Here is a 14412-nt window from a genome sequence, read left to right as displayed (position 1 = left end):
AATAACCAACTAGTTAAGAGACCTTAAAATAAAGTGTTACCATTTTTTTCTTACAATGAGAGTGCAGAGCAATCTTTGAACGTCTTGTGACGTTGTAACTGTTGTTCAGATCATTTGATAGATTCAGGCTGCCTGTGCAGAGCTAAAGTCATTGACTGTGTCTAATTGGCTGCTCTGCTGACTGTGTCTGCCGCAGGGAACATGTCATGTCATGCAAGATGAACATAGATCTGGGATTTATTTTTTGGGTCCTTTATTGTCACCACCACAGTCATCATATCTGTCACACCAACCATCTGGAGCTTATCCAGACAATCTCTCTCTCTCTCTCTCTCTCTCTCTCTCTCTCTCTATCTCTCTCTCTCTGACTCATTCATACAACATCACTCCCGTTTTTCCCCAAAAGTGCCAAATACTAGTAAACTACTAACTTGGTAAAACTAGAAAGGCTCATAATCAACCAGTTGGTGGGTTGTCTGCATGGTTTCCAGTCTTAGGATATAAGTAGTCAGTACCCTTGATCAAACACATTTCTAAAGGATGTATAATCACTCAGTGCAGCCCTTAAATAAGGTAACAAGCAGATGTCTGACAAGTACTGTAAAACAGATACTAGATGTTATTGCAAAAAAAAAAAGTCAAGTCAATATTATAGCGCCAGACAAAATCAGCAGTTTAAATCTAGGCTAAAGCAGAATCAGATTGTGCAAAGGACTCATCTGGTTCCTGTGGTCTTGTCCCGATGGCCGTCTTGGAGACAGTGTCTTCACTGGGGATCAGTCTCTGGGGCTCATCTAGGTGTCCTGGCTGTAGAGGTCATCTCTAGGTGCTGATTCACCATCTGATCTGGATACAGTCTGGATCTGGGTGGCTACGGTGACCTCGGAATGAGAAAGAAACAGACTAATGTTAGCGTAGATGCCATTCTTCTAACAATGCAACAAGTACATCAGGTGTTTTGGGAAGTGTTCCCGGTTCCAGTTGACCTAATTAATGCAGCCTAACAATCCTTTAACGGATTTGAATTATAGAAAAGCGATAGTGTATTATGTGTAAGCCAGGTTAAAGAGATGGGTTTTTAATCTAGATTTAAACTGACAGAGTGTGTCTGCTTCCCGAACAGTGTTAGGAAGATTGTTCCAGAGTTTGGGCACTAAATAGGAAAATGATCTCCCGCCTGCAGTTGATTTTGATATTCTAGGTATTATCAAATGGCCAGAGTTTTGAGATCGCAGGGGACGTGAAGGACTATAGTGCGATAAGAGCTCATTCAAATACTGAGGTGCCAAACCATTCAGGGCTTTATAGGTAATTAGCAAGATCTTAAAATGTATATGATGTTTAATAGGGAGCCAGCGCAGTGTTGACAGAACTGGGCTACTGTGGTCATACTTCCTGGTTCTAGTAAGAACTCTAGCTGCTGCATTTTGAACCAGCTGGAGTTTGTTTATTAAACGTGCTGAGCAACCACCCAATAAAGCATTACAATAATCTTTCCTCGAGGTCATGAATGCATGAATTAATGTTTCTGCATTTGACATTGAGAGCATAGGTCGTAATTTAGATGTATTTTTAAGATGGAAAAATGCAGTTTTACAAATGCTAGAAACATGTTTTTCGAAGGAAAGATTGCTATCAAAAAGTACGCCTAGGTTCCTAACTGATGACCAAGATTTTACAGAGCAGCCATCAAGTATTAGACAGTGATCAAGGGTATTACATGCAAAAGTTTTTGGTCCAATAATTAACTCCTCTGGTTTTTCAGAATTTAGCAGTAAGAAATTGCTAGTCATCCAATTTTTGATATCAACTATACATTCCGTTAGTTTTGCAAATTGGTAAGTTTCATCAGGTCGCGAAGAAATATAGAGCTGGATATCATCAGCATAACAGTGAAAGCTAACACCATGTTTCCTAATGATATCTCCCAAGGGTAACATGTAAAGCGTGAAAAGTAAGGGGCCAAGTACTGTGCCTTGAGGTACTCCATACTGCACTTGTGATTGGTATGATACCTCTTCATTTACTGACACAAATTGATGGCGGTCAGATAAGTATGATTTGAACCATGCCAGTGCACTTCCTCTAATGCCAACATAATTTTCTAGTCTATTTAAAATAATGTTGTGGTCGATAGTGTCAGACGCGGCGCTAAGATCCAGTAGCACTAATATAGAGATACAACCACGATCAGATGATAAAAGCAGGTCGTTTGTTACTCTAATGAGAGCAGGCTCAGTACTATGATATAGTCTAAAACCTGCCTGGAAATCCTCACATATATCACATATATAAGAAGGAACATAGTGGTGATGATACTACCTTTTCCAATATCTTTGACAGAAAAGGGAGATTCAAGATCGGTCTGTAATTAATTAAATCTTTGGGGTCAAGTTGTGGTTTTTTAATGAGAGGCTTAATAACAGCCAGTTTGAAGGTTTTTGGAGCATATCCTAATGACAATGATGAGTTAATAATATTCAGAAGAGGATCTATTAGGAGCCTCTTTTAGGAGCTTAGATGGAACAGGGTCTAAAATACAGGTTGTTGGTTTAGATGATTTAACAATTTTATACAATTCTTAATTTCCAATAGAAGAGAATAAGTAGAATTGCTCCTCAGGGGATCTATCTGATGCGATACTGTGGCTGACAGCTGCATGGTTACAATTTTATCTCTAATAGTTTCGATCTTGGAAGTAAAGTAGTTCATAAAGTCAGTACTACTAATGTCTGCACCTGCTGATGTTTTTTTTTTTGTTTTGTTAATTTAGCCACTGTATTAAATAAATACTTGGGGTTGTGTTTGTTTTCTTCTAAAAGAGACGTAAAATAAGCAGATCTGACAGTTTTTAATGCTTTTCTGTAGGATAGGGTACTTTCCCACCAAGCAATACGAAATACCTCTAATTTTGTGCTCTCTTTAGGGCCCGAGTGTGCTCATTATACCACGGTGTTGGAATCTTTTCCTTAATCTTCCTTTAGCGTAAAGGAGCAACCATATCTATAATGCTAGAAAAGTGAGAGTCAATAGTTTCTATTACATCATCAAGTTGTTCTAAGCTATTGGATATGCTGAGGAATTTAGATAAATCAGGAAGATTATTTATAGTCTTTTGTGGTAGAAGTGATGGTTCTACCATATTTGTAACAAGGAGTTGGCTCTACAGCTTTAGCTATATGGAATATACACTAAACTAGATAATGATCTGAGATATCATCGCTCTGCTGCAATATTTCAACGCCACTGACATCAATTCCATATGACAGTATTAAATCTAGAGTATGATTTCGACAATGAGCAGGTCCTGAAACGTGTTGTTTAACACCAATGCAGTTTATAATGTCTATAAATGCTGATCCCAACGAATCTCTTTCATTATCAACATGGATATTAAAATCACAAGCAATTAGGACTTTATCTGCAGCCAGCACTACCTCAGATAGAAAATCAGCAAATTCTTTAATAAAGTCTGTATGGTGCCCTGGTGGCCGGTGTGCAGTCCAGTCACACTTTATTTTAAGGTCCAATTCGCACCATTAACAAACGCCTCAATAAACTCCTAATTTGCTGCTTATTAATAGTTAGTGAGGTAGTTGTTGAGTTTGGGTATAGAAAATATTTTGAGGACATTTGGTAAAACTTTAGTATAGGGACCAATTCTCACTAGTAACTAGTTGCTTATTAGCATGCTTATTATTAACATTGACTGTTTATTAGTGCTTATAACAAAGTGCACTTTTGAGCACCTACTCACTAAGTGATCTCCATTCCATGTTCAAAAATCCATTACTGTTAGATCAGAAATATTGTTGCTGTGTAACATCTAGTTTGAGGGATCCAACAGTTTGTCTTTTTCTATTGCAATTATTTGTTAAAGGAGCCATCTGTCAGACTGCAGTGTTCTGACAGACGCACAGGATTGAGCATCACACCAAAATGAATAAAGCAACAGACTCTAGAAAAACACTGTCCTTTAATGGATTCTGCATAATAATAGGAACATTGCTCGCAGCAGGGGATTTGAAGTCTGATAATGATTACCCTGAAATTTGTTGTTTAAGTGAATTTGCACATACACTTTAATCAGTGTAGTGGCTGTGTATAAAGTATTATAAATAGAAACTGCTCAGATAAGGTTTTACTATGCTGATTGCAGTAGTACATTGTGCACGCTCTCCGAGAACTTGTGTCTATGAATTATTTTAGAGTTGGTTCTTTTTAAATGCATCACCACTAAATATATTAAATTAAGGATACATGGCATAAAAACAGGTTATGTTTATGATATAATATGTTTGCAGATATTTAGGACACATGCTAAGCTCACACACTTATTTGTCTGAAAAACAATGCTACAGCCAGTTCAATCATGACAACTCTTGGAAGATTTTAGCATGGTGATGTATATGACAATGTTAATGTATATGGTATTAGCGGAATAGATCTGCTACCCTGCTGCTGCTGCTGTTGAATTACTGCTGCTGTTGGTTATTGCTTTAGTTGTAGATTATTGTGGCTGCTGCTGCAAGCAAGTACAGGAACTTGCTACTGCCAGTGCATATGGCGATACGGTGCTGTGAGTATTTAAGATATACTGCTGCTGCACAAATAGCATAAAATAACCCGTAGCAGATCTATACAGGTGGAGCTGGGAAAGGTGGAGGTGTTCAGAGAAACTCTGAAAGTGTGCTGCGAAAATCAAGTGAATGCTAGCCAGCCATATAAATGCAAGGCAGTAAGCTCATTGGCTGCATATGCAACATGAACCAATCAGCTTGTGCCAAGTCATTTAACTCTCTGAATATTATCAGTTAAGTTAACAACCCGCCAGCCTACGCCATCTAAAGTTTCATGACTGAACTATACATTTATTCTACTTTGAAATGTTTGTTCTGTGTCTACATCTAAAATGCTATATGACCAGAGGCTTATTAAAACATGGGTAAATCAACTCATTAGCTTATAAGTATTGATTGACCGATATTGATTTTTATAACCAATACCGATACCAATTAGTTGCATGTTTATGTGCCCGATAACCGATATGCAGAACCGATATTTATTTACTGTTATAAAGTAAATAAATTACTGAGTGAAGTAAGAACATACTTCACTTTGGTTTTTCCTCTTTTCAGTCATCTTTTTTTTAAGTGTTGAAAATTTGCTGTCTTTCTTGTTAAATTTAATCTTCATATTACAAAAATAAAAAACCTTTTATTTATAAAAAGTATCGGCAGCAACAACACTAATATTAATAAGCAAAATAAATGTAGAATGTCTAATGTTTTCAAATGGAGAAAATAAATAAAGGACAGGAGTCATATCAACTTCATTTTAAACTACACTTTTAGTAGGTTTATAAGCTGTTTAATAGGCCTATAGATTCAAGAATAATTCACTGGATAATGTTAATTCACTGAATAATATTCTCTGGAATATTGGAAGATAACAAACAAAACATCGTATTGTATTGCATTTCTCAACTGGAATGTTATATCAGAATTATTAATAATGTTTTTCTCCTTCTAGATTATGAAATACCTGCTGACAGTACGGTTTATATATACATTTACACAGAACTACACTCAAACTGCGATCGATCGTGGAGATAATAATAAATTATTATTATTATTATTATTATATAAAAGTTGTATTTATTTAGATGTTTATTAACGAAATAATGGTTATAGAGTAAATGTCACTACAATTTAGGGTGTTTTAAATTAGTGAATCTTGTTAAAAGTTACATGCGGAGGCTGTGAACAGCAATGTGAAGTGGCTTCACGAGATGAATGATGAGTAAATATGCAACAGAGAGAGAATTAAATTCAGCGCTTTTATTTCCAACATGCGCTTATTCATGGCTGTATTGTTTAACACATGCAAAGTTACGTCCTTATTGGGAGAGGACTTGACGGATAATCTACGACTACGTGACTCCGACTTCACGAGACTAACGATGAGCATAGACAACAGAGAGAGAATTAAATTCAGCGCTTTTATTTCGAACATGTGCTCATTCATGGCTGCGTATTATTTAATTTAGGCAAAGTTACGTCTTTATTGGGACAGGACTTGACGGATTATTTTACATGACTCCGTGAGTTGCTTTCTATTTCTTAGAGCCAAGCTGCATAAACTACATAACAGGCATTTATGTAATGCATCTAATTTGTGCATTAATTGCTGTTATGTTAAATAAAGTTTACTAAATACAGCAAATCAAGTACCTGCACGCCGTTGTTGTTGTTTCGTCTCCCCTCAGACCCGCTGCAATGGCGATCCTGCGTGCAATTCTCAAAACACCCACAAGATGGCGACATTTATCGGTGAATCCGATATTACAAAACCGATATCTGATTATGGTAAACTGCTCAAATATCGGGTAAAATATTGGTAAATCGATATATCAGTCGATCTCTACTTATAAGGCCCGTCACCTTCCATTGTCAATTGCATTCGTTCCTGTTCCGTGTTCGCAATCTGGCAACCCGTGTGAGCGTCGAGTCTGAGAAGGAAGGGGCAGGATAAACACTGTTGTCCAGTATTTTGAATTTGGACTGTGGCACTGGGTTCAACTGCTAGCTGTCAATATTACATACCTTTAATACACAGTACTTTGTGCCTTATTTTTACAGACTTTTCTTAGAGTGTTGTTGGACAACAGTCCACCTGGAACAACCCTACCCTTTTCAGCAGTGAAAACTTGTCTTTTTCATAAGAGTCTAGCTTTTCCATTATAAACAAGCATTTTTACAGTAGCGTTGCAGCATGACATAATGTTAATCGCTGTTTTTGTCACATTATTTTGCACAAACAGCCTTACAACCAAACAGAGACTATAATGATTCTTTAGAAACTCTGGGAAGAGTGATTCATTTCAGAAAGTTTCTTCAGACAAATCTTTTTAATAAACTGCTTCCAAAACTGATCAACCTTTTCATTTGAATATTGAAGTTATATTCCTTGAACAGTCAACCCCATGCATGGCATTTCCTTTCCATTGAGTTCCTTTATGTAGTTTTGTTAAACATTGCTGTTGAGCATTATTTATTTTTATAGTATTTCAAAGTTAATAATTCTGTAATATAAATAAAAATCATATAATCTGATACTTAGCCTATATAATGTAAAACATATCGCCTCCTTAGTAGTTAGCTACTTTTTTGTTAAGAGCTTGCTACTTTTTTTAAAGAGTAGCTTGACTTTGATTAGATGCTTTCCAGCTCTGGCTAAACATGCTCTTCATTTCTCCACCTGTTGAGATTTGGCTGAGTGAGCGCTGTATCGTGGGAAAGTCTACTTAACTTGGTGCCAACATTTGCAATCCTCTTAATGTCAGTGAGAAACAGAGTAACTTTAACAGAGTTTAACAGCATGTACTTTCACACGGGACAGTAACAGACTGAGTCTTTAAAATGATACTTATACTGTCCCATCTATTAGAATATTAGCATCAGTGGTATTATGGTTTAAGTCTTGGTGATGAGTTAGGTGGATTTCCCTTCATCCTCCTGAGGTGCGACTGTTTTGAGTTAAAAACTCGTCTTATGTCAGATTTCCCATGACCACAGGCATCATGGATAGATGTGTTTTACATGATGAGATTGGCCCAAATTAGATTTTGTTTCAAATTAACAACGTTCTTTTGTCAATTCATCATGGGAAGTCGTGGCCAAATGGTTAGAGAGTCGGACTCGTAATCCAAATGTTGCGGGTTCGAGTCTTGGGCCGGCAGGGATTGTAGGTGGGAGGAGTGAATGTACAGCGCTCTCTCCACCCTCAATACCACGACTGAGGTGCCCTTGAGCAAGGCACCGAACCCCCAACTGCTCCCCGGGCGCCGCAGCATAAATGGCTGCCCACTGCTCCGGGTGTGTGTTCACGGTGTGTGTGTTCACTGCTGTGTGTGTGCACTTTGGATGGGTTAAATGCAGAGCACAAATTCCGAGTATGGGTCACCATACTTGGCCGTATGTCACGTCACTTTCACTTTCAATGGATACTTGAAATAAAGTATTGTGGTTTCATAAAAATAAGTAGCACAACTCTTTTCTACATCATTTATTACAATCAGAAGTGTTTTTGAGCAGCAAATCAGCGTATTAGAATGAATTCTGAAAGATCATGTGACATTGAAGACTGGAAAAAATCACATTTTAAAATAGATTCAAATAGAAAACTGTTGTTTAAAATTGCACTAATATTTCATAATATTGCTGTTTTTTTTTTATTAATGCAGCCTTGTCTGACCTACCCTAAAGTTCTCAATGATAGTATAAATACAATTGTGAAAAATACACAGTAGTATTTATTTAGCTATAAAAAAACAATTAGTTTTTTTTATTTAATTTGAAAAATATTATTGTGTCTATTTTCACTACTGAATTATAGTATGATAATGAAGAATATTACAGTATGAGAATTTAATTTTTTTCAAACGACAGTAATAGGAATAAGATTATATGCAGTCCTATAATGACAATTTGAGGGAAAATGTGATTAACTGATAAAATAATGCTGCAGTACTTAATCTTAAAGCTATAAAATAGGTTTTATTTTCTTTATGCAACATTTATTCATTTTAGTGTGTGTGTTCTTTGTAAATTCCCTGCTGTGTGTGTAACTTCAAACACATTGGGATTAGATTTTAACAAGCCTGTTTCAATTCCAATCATCAGACGTTACTGAGAGTCTGATGTCAGAACAGTTCCAGATTAGCCTGGAAATCATGCCGCTTTAGTTTTGTTTGGTAGCTTTGTTTGGGAGGGTTCAAGAATGTAGTCTGCATGCACTTTTACAGGTCAGGTTAATGTGTACATGGGGTTTCTCTTTGCATTTTAGTGTGCATGTATGTAGGTATGTGGGTTAGTGTTGTGCTTTTATCTGAGTGAGAGTGTGTGTGTGTGTGTGTGTGTGTGTGTGTGTGTGTGTGTGTGTGTGTGTGTGTGTGTGTTGTTTCTCAGCATCTCTGTTCAGCAGTGTGTGTGTGTATGGTCTGGTCTGCACATGCTTCATTTAGACATCAAAGAGCACTGCTGATAATTTTGCCTTACAATCCCCCCTCTCCTCCATCTGTACAAACAAACCCCGATGGCTCAGCCCAGCTCGAGACGTGTCAGGTGAACACGCACGTGAGCGACGGGAATCAATACGCCTCCCGCGTTTATATGGCTAAAAACCCTTTTAGCATCTCTTTTATGTAGTTTCTGAAGCGCGTTCTGATTTTCAAGGGATTTAGAGGTGCTTTTTAAGAGCCAGCCTGAGTCTCGTCAAATTAAAAACGCTCTCTGAGAAGAATTCTCAGCCTTTTTATCTATCAAATACAAACATTTACGATATGCAAGGCAAATGGTACAACATAAAACTCAACCCTTAGTGTTTTTTTATTGCTTTTTTCTTCTTTTCTTCCACCCAACAGTCTATAAGACAAATCAATAAATCCTGAATAAAGGATTATATTTGTGAAAACCTTCAGAGATTGCTTGAGAGATTGCTACCCCTCCCAACACAAACACATACGATGGTTTGTTATGCCGTTAATGGATTTGTGTGACCCTGTCATTGTTTCTTTAATGTCTGGCATTAAATATTCAATACTTCAGAAAGGGAAATATATATATATATATATATATATATATATAGCAATAATTTCTGATTATGGCTTTCATTCTTAAACACAAATGCATTTGGCGGATGCTTTGATCGAAAGAAACTTTGCATTCAAGGTATGTATGTTATCTATTCAGGCATTAACTGGGAATCAAACCCATAACCTTGGTGTTGTTAGCACCATGCTCTAATGTTTGTGCTACAGGAGTATAATTGCTCAGGTGGAGTATGGAGTATGGAAGTACAGTATCATTCCAGTAGGCTTTTGTGCATGACTAGTCACAATAATGTGGTTTATTGAGAAGAAAAATAGGTCCCAATACCGAAACCTGAGGTACACCGGTGGTTAGCTGGTTTCACTGGTGTGACTAGCTGTGTACAAAATGTAGTTTTGAAGACTGTGCTGCTGCTCTTGCAAATATTTCATTTTAATGTTCCAACTGTTTTCAGAAATCACAGAGTTAAAAGAGTTAAACAAAAAGTTTAAAAAAATAAAAAAATTGAATCAGCTTCATTCAATGGCCCTAGAATACTTTTTTCTGATCTTATGTGTGTAAAAGCTATTTTAGTTTGAACTTTCATTATGAAACCTTGCTTAAAGTCTAGAGTTTGCTTGCTTGTCCAGCTCCCTATGATTTTCTGGCTCTTTATTTTTTATTGTCCTCTGTGATAGACAAATGACTGACCAGCTAATATACTGCACAATAGAACTTGCTGATGCAGTCATATAACAATATTTCACAATTTCTTGTCTTGTGATACTGCATCGATACCCTGAAACTGGCATATCTCAGTGCTGCCAAATCTAACTACATGTAAACTGTATAAGAGATTGAAACATTTACATTCTGTGTACATTCTGAGTTTCTCTCTTAAATCAGAATGCATACGATTTATTTACGTAAGCATAGACATCTGTTTCTATGCTTGAATAATATAACAGCCTGATTACAGTTTTTTTCAACTGCTTACACACAAAATCTTTACTTGTCACACAATTTCTGAAAGCTGACACTCAAACACCAGAACCACACACTATCTGCAAAACCATACACTAATTCTCGGCCTTTGACTCAGTTTTCAAGTTCATAAAACACTTTTTGCAAAACACAACACACAATTCTCTATGTAACACACAAAAATCTAACAGGAATTAATATTACGGCAAAGGTGTTCGCAAATGTTTGCTTTTGAGATGCGTTTGTGATATTTTGAATTCAGTGCTTCATTTTGCAAGAGATGCGTGGCATTTTGCATTTTGTGTGTGCAATTCTTGGATTTGTGTATAAAGATTTGAAAAAAAGAGGCAAGGTTTTGAAAATGTGTGTAAGCAGTTGAAAAAAAAAAAACTAATAATAAAAGTTCTAATAAATTCATACATTTTAATTATCCGGCCAGTTCAATAAATTTGTGTCTAACAGTTTTCAAAGAAAAAAAGCTTACATTTTATTGTGATTATGGAGTGGGTTCCCCTCTGTAGAGCTGCTGGTTTTATCTAGGGTGGGATTCTTTGCTCCCGTGTGCTGCTGGTCTATCAGAGCAAGAGCGGCAGCCCTGAGGGAGAGCTCGGGATCAAATGCTGCTGATTTTCCAGACAAAGGGGGAGGATCAGCCACTAACCCACATGTGTTTGTGTGTGTGTGCGTGTGTGTGGTAGTGGAACTTACATTTCACTAATGGCTCAAGACTATATAAATTCTGTGTTAGAGTAACTGAAGAGTAACTGAAAGGTATTGCTCTCTCTTTCTCTCTCTCTCTCTCTCTCTCTCTCTCTCTCTCTCTCTCTCTCTCTCTCTCTGTTGTTTCAACAGCATTCACTTTACTTAAAGTTACAAGTTCAGCATTTCAGATCTTATTTAGCAGCTAAATTAAGTGTGATATAAGAGGATGTTCAACAAGGAAAAATTGTAAAGTGAGATTTAATTTTATCCCATGAAATTTGATTGGATGGTGAAAAGTGGGTAGTTGAAGGGGAATAAGCAACAAAAATCATTTTAGAGAAGGAGCAATTTATTACATTATTATCAATTATTACAAACTTTTTTTGTCTTTACAATAATAACTTTTTTATGCATTGAGAAGATGCTTTTATCTAGTGACATTTTTATTAGATTTATATTTGTATCAGTTCGTGCAAATTTTCACAAATTTGCATTGTTAAACAATACACCTGGCACATGTATTAATACAGGAAAAGAAAATCAGTTTTGATTTGTTGAATTTAATCTAAAACTTTTAGTGAACTAATTATTTTAGTAAATAACTGTTAAATGATTCAGTATAAATATCATTTTTTTTTCATTGATTGATTTTCCCAGTATTATTTTGCTGGGAGGGAATATTCTTCTGTATGCTTAGTATCTGGATGAAATTACTGGTTTGCTGTCAGAACAAATTTGTTCATAAATGTGCTTTTCCGATTTTTCATCTCTTATTTTTGTCTTAAACAGTTATGTTCTCTTTTTGATCTCCTCTCATTGGGTAAATGTTGAGTTTCTGTCCAAACCAGTTTTGATTTACAGTCGTGAAATGACTTGCAGAGCAGTTCTGTTATGCAGGAAGCTTGTAGGTCCTTAAGCATGGGAGATGGGAAAAGTCAACTTTTGCGCAAAGAAAAATTGAATTTAAAGTTGAAAGCAGTTGCAGTGTGTGACATTGAGTGCTCTTGACCCATTTGGAGAACTTGTACACCAGAACTGTGTAGTCATTAGAAGTGCATCAATGTACAGCAGTAGAGCACATCACCCACTCTTTAAACGCTTTTGAAGCAACAGAAAGTCAAATCTATGCAAAGTAGAATTACAGCCAGCCAGAGAAAGACTCAACCTCAACACTTTGAAGTGTGAGAAGGATAGAGATGTTCTGCGCTCTGTTCAAAGCCATCACTCCATTCTGTTCCGGAGCGTTCTGCAGAACGACTACATCACTGAACTCTGTTTTAGAGAAGATTTACGGAGGATCTGGAAAGATGATGAGCGGAGAAGCTCTGATTCGTCTGAAATGAAGGCAAGATGAAACAGGCCCAGATATTAAATATACATGGCGGCGTATAAAGGTGTCCTGGATTTCTGCTCATTTTGTCATGTTTGTAGATCTGAAAGGTTACAAGTGAACATGAGGAAGCAAGACTCTCTCTCTTTCTCCTCTTCCTGACATGCTGTTTGATCTTCTATAATTGTGAACCGACAGAATTTTGGTGGATCAGATGGTCAGGACTCATGTATGATTGTGAAAAGTACACACTGCATATTTAAACTACTTTTATATGTGATAGCAGGAATTATTCGAAAACCGTTTCACAGTTAAAGAAGTAGCACATCCGTTTTCAACATTGATAATAAGAAATGTTTCTTGAGCACCAAATGATTTCTGAAAGGTCATGTGACACTGAAGACTGGAGTAATGATGCTGAAAATTCATCTTTGATCACAGCAAGAAATCGCATTTTAAAATATATTCACATAGAAAACAGTTATTTTAAATTGAAATCATATTTAATAATACTTATGTTTTTACTGTATTTTTGATCAAATAAACGCAGCCTTGGTGAACATAATGAGATCTTTTTTTTTTAAATATGTTACCTAATGATATACACTGTTTTGAACAAAAACCATTGGGTTACAGTTTATTTTAAGTGCTGTTTTTGTTATTTTGGTGTAGTTAAATAAATACTCTGTAATATTAATTAACTACATGTACTTATTATACAACTGTGGGGTTTGGTTTAGGATTGGTTTAATTAACCAATAATTACTTGTAATAACTGTTATTACTGAGTAAGTTCATGTAATGTGATGTTTTGATGTCTGCAATATGAACAGGACATGAATTACACCTTAAATCATGTGGCTTGTTATGGAGGGGTGTACCATTACGGATTTTTGGGTAACATTTTTTTTTTTTTTTTACAGCCTTGTTCTGCTTGTACATGCTATGCACTTATTATAGTAATTACAATAACTAGATAAGAACTAGGTAGGCTACTAACCCCAAACCTACACCTAAACCTAACCTTAACCCATGTAGTTACATTATAGTACCCAGTACTTTCTTAGATATGTACACTGTAAGTGCACACACTCTAAAATAAAGTGCAACTGTTTTTTAGCCTGCATGGTGGACAAAAAAATGGATCCCAAATCCCATAGACTTGCACTCTATTGACTTGGACCAGTAAGAGACCACCTAATTACCACTCACAGCACTCAGCCACCGCATAGCAACTTTTTTCAAGGGCAAACAGCACTCTTCAAAAAATGTACAAATCTTGCAGTGCACTATTGTTCAGCGTGATGTATTTATGTCAGCTTTATTTGTGCTGCTCTGCTTATACAATTCCTGCAGGGCAACACAATGGGAGACGTGTCACTGATCCGTCCCGCACATGTGTGTGTGTGTGTGTGTGTGTGTCCCGCAGGTCCAACTGTGAAGCTACATCACCGTTCCCCTCGGCGAAGAGGACAGCATCCCAAGCTCCTGAACAGCCCGGAAGACAGTCTTTATTACAACCATCTCAACGTGAGTTCAAAGCCTTTCATGGAAGCCTTTGTCTAACTTTGTTTCCAGATGATAATACAATTAAAGCTACCTGTGCCAGACCCCCGAGCCCCCACCCCCACGCCGCTCTGCCGTTCTGTTGTCTCCACCATGTGCTTTGGCGCTTTATCTGTTGCTTTCATGTGAGGATGTCTCCCTTCACGGTGAATAATTGATGTGGTTTATCAAAGCCGAGCAAGATGCCTGCCTCATCAGCCTCAGCCCCACGCGCTTTGATCAAGAAAAATTATGCTGTGA

General features: G+C 36.8%; 1 protein-coding gene across 1 annotated transcript in view; it reads left to right on the top strand.

Moving 5' to 3' along the window:
- The window catches only part of myo3b (myosin IIIB), a gene marked incomplete at both ends in the record, with an annotated part of 144724 nt that overhangs the window by 128090 nt on the left and 2222 nt on the right, over window positions 1-14412 (top strand). The window contains one exon of the mRNA XM_079428644.1: window positions 14036-14136. Coding sequence (XP_079284770.1) covers window positions 14036-14136 — 101 coding nt within the window. The remainder of the gene's footprint in view (window positions 1-14035; window positions 14137-14412) is intronic.

This window comes from Barbus barbus, assembly GCF_936440315.1.
Source record: "Barbus barbus genome assembly, chromosome: 11".
NCBI lineage: Eukaryota > Metazoa > Chordata > Actinopteri > Cypriniformes > Cyprinidae > Barbus > Barbus barbus.
The sequence above is the reverse complement of the archived record's forward strand: the minus strand, read 5'-3'. Positions and strand labels throughout refer to the sequence as shown.